General features: G+C 64.1%; 1 protein-coding gene across 1 annotated transcript in view; it reads left to right on the top strand.

The window, feature by feature from the left end:
• The first annotated feature begins 240 nt into the window (after positions 1-240).
• The window catches only part of Tma16 (translation machinery associated 16 homolog), a 17,992-nt gene continuing 17,714 nt past the window's right edge, over positions 241-518 (top strand). The window contains exon 1 of the mRNA XM_010629873.3: positions 241-408. Within this exon, the coding sequence (XP_010628175.1) occupies positions 406-408 (3 nt within the window). The 5' untranslated portion in view covers positions 241-405. The remainder of the gene's footprint in view (positions 409-518) is intronic.

The raw sequence follows: 518 nt of genomic DNA, 5'->3' as shown, positions 1-518 counted from the left end.
GATGCGACAGTACCAGAGATGGAACCTACAGTCTGAGGAGGTTGATGGCCACTGAATACTTGTCTGGGGGTAGATGCCCAAGACCTACGCGTGGGGCCTAACTGCGATTGGTCGAGAGCAGGGGAGTCGCGGAGCGGAGTTAAAGTCTCCCTCGCAATGCTCTAAGAGGACCCGGTACCGCCTACCATCGGCTTCAAAGTTTAGCTCGGAAGAAAAAGACGAGGTCTCTGTTTCCGGGGACGTTCTCAGCGGAGCACCCGCCCCTCCCTTTCCGGTCGGGTCCGCCCCGCGTCTGTGTCCCCACGTGTGCTCGGGCTGAAGAGCGGGTGTGAGAGTCGGCGCTCCGGGCTGTGAGCCTGTGGAGTCTGGAGTGCGGAAGTCCTCCGTGGCCCCTAGGACTTCACCATGGTAGGCACCTTCCCGCTCCCCTGACGCCGGTTGGCCCTCGAGGGGTTGCGGCGGGCAGCAGGGAGGAAGGTCTGGGGGACCCGGCGCGGGGCGGACGCGGTGACGCTGCG

The sequence above is a fragment of the Fukomys damarensis genome, unplaced genomic scaffold (assembly GCF_012274545.1).
Source record: "Fukomys damarensis isolate Sample0158 unplaced genomic scaffold, DMR_v1.0_HiC HiC_scaffold_18, whole genome shotgun sequence".
NCBI classification, from domain to species: domain Eukaryota; kingdom Metazoa; phylum Chordata; class Mammalia; order Rodentia; family Bathyergidae; genus Fukomys; species Fukomys damarensis.
Note: the sequence above shows the minus strand (reverse complement) of the source record. Positions and strands in the feature narration are given on the sequence as shown.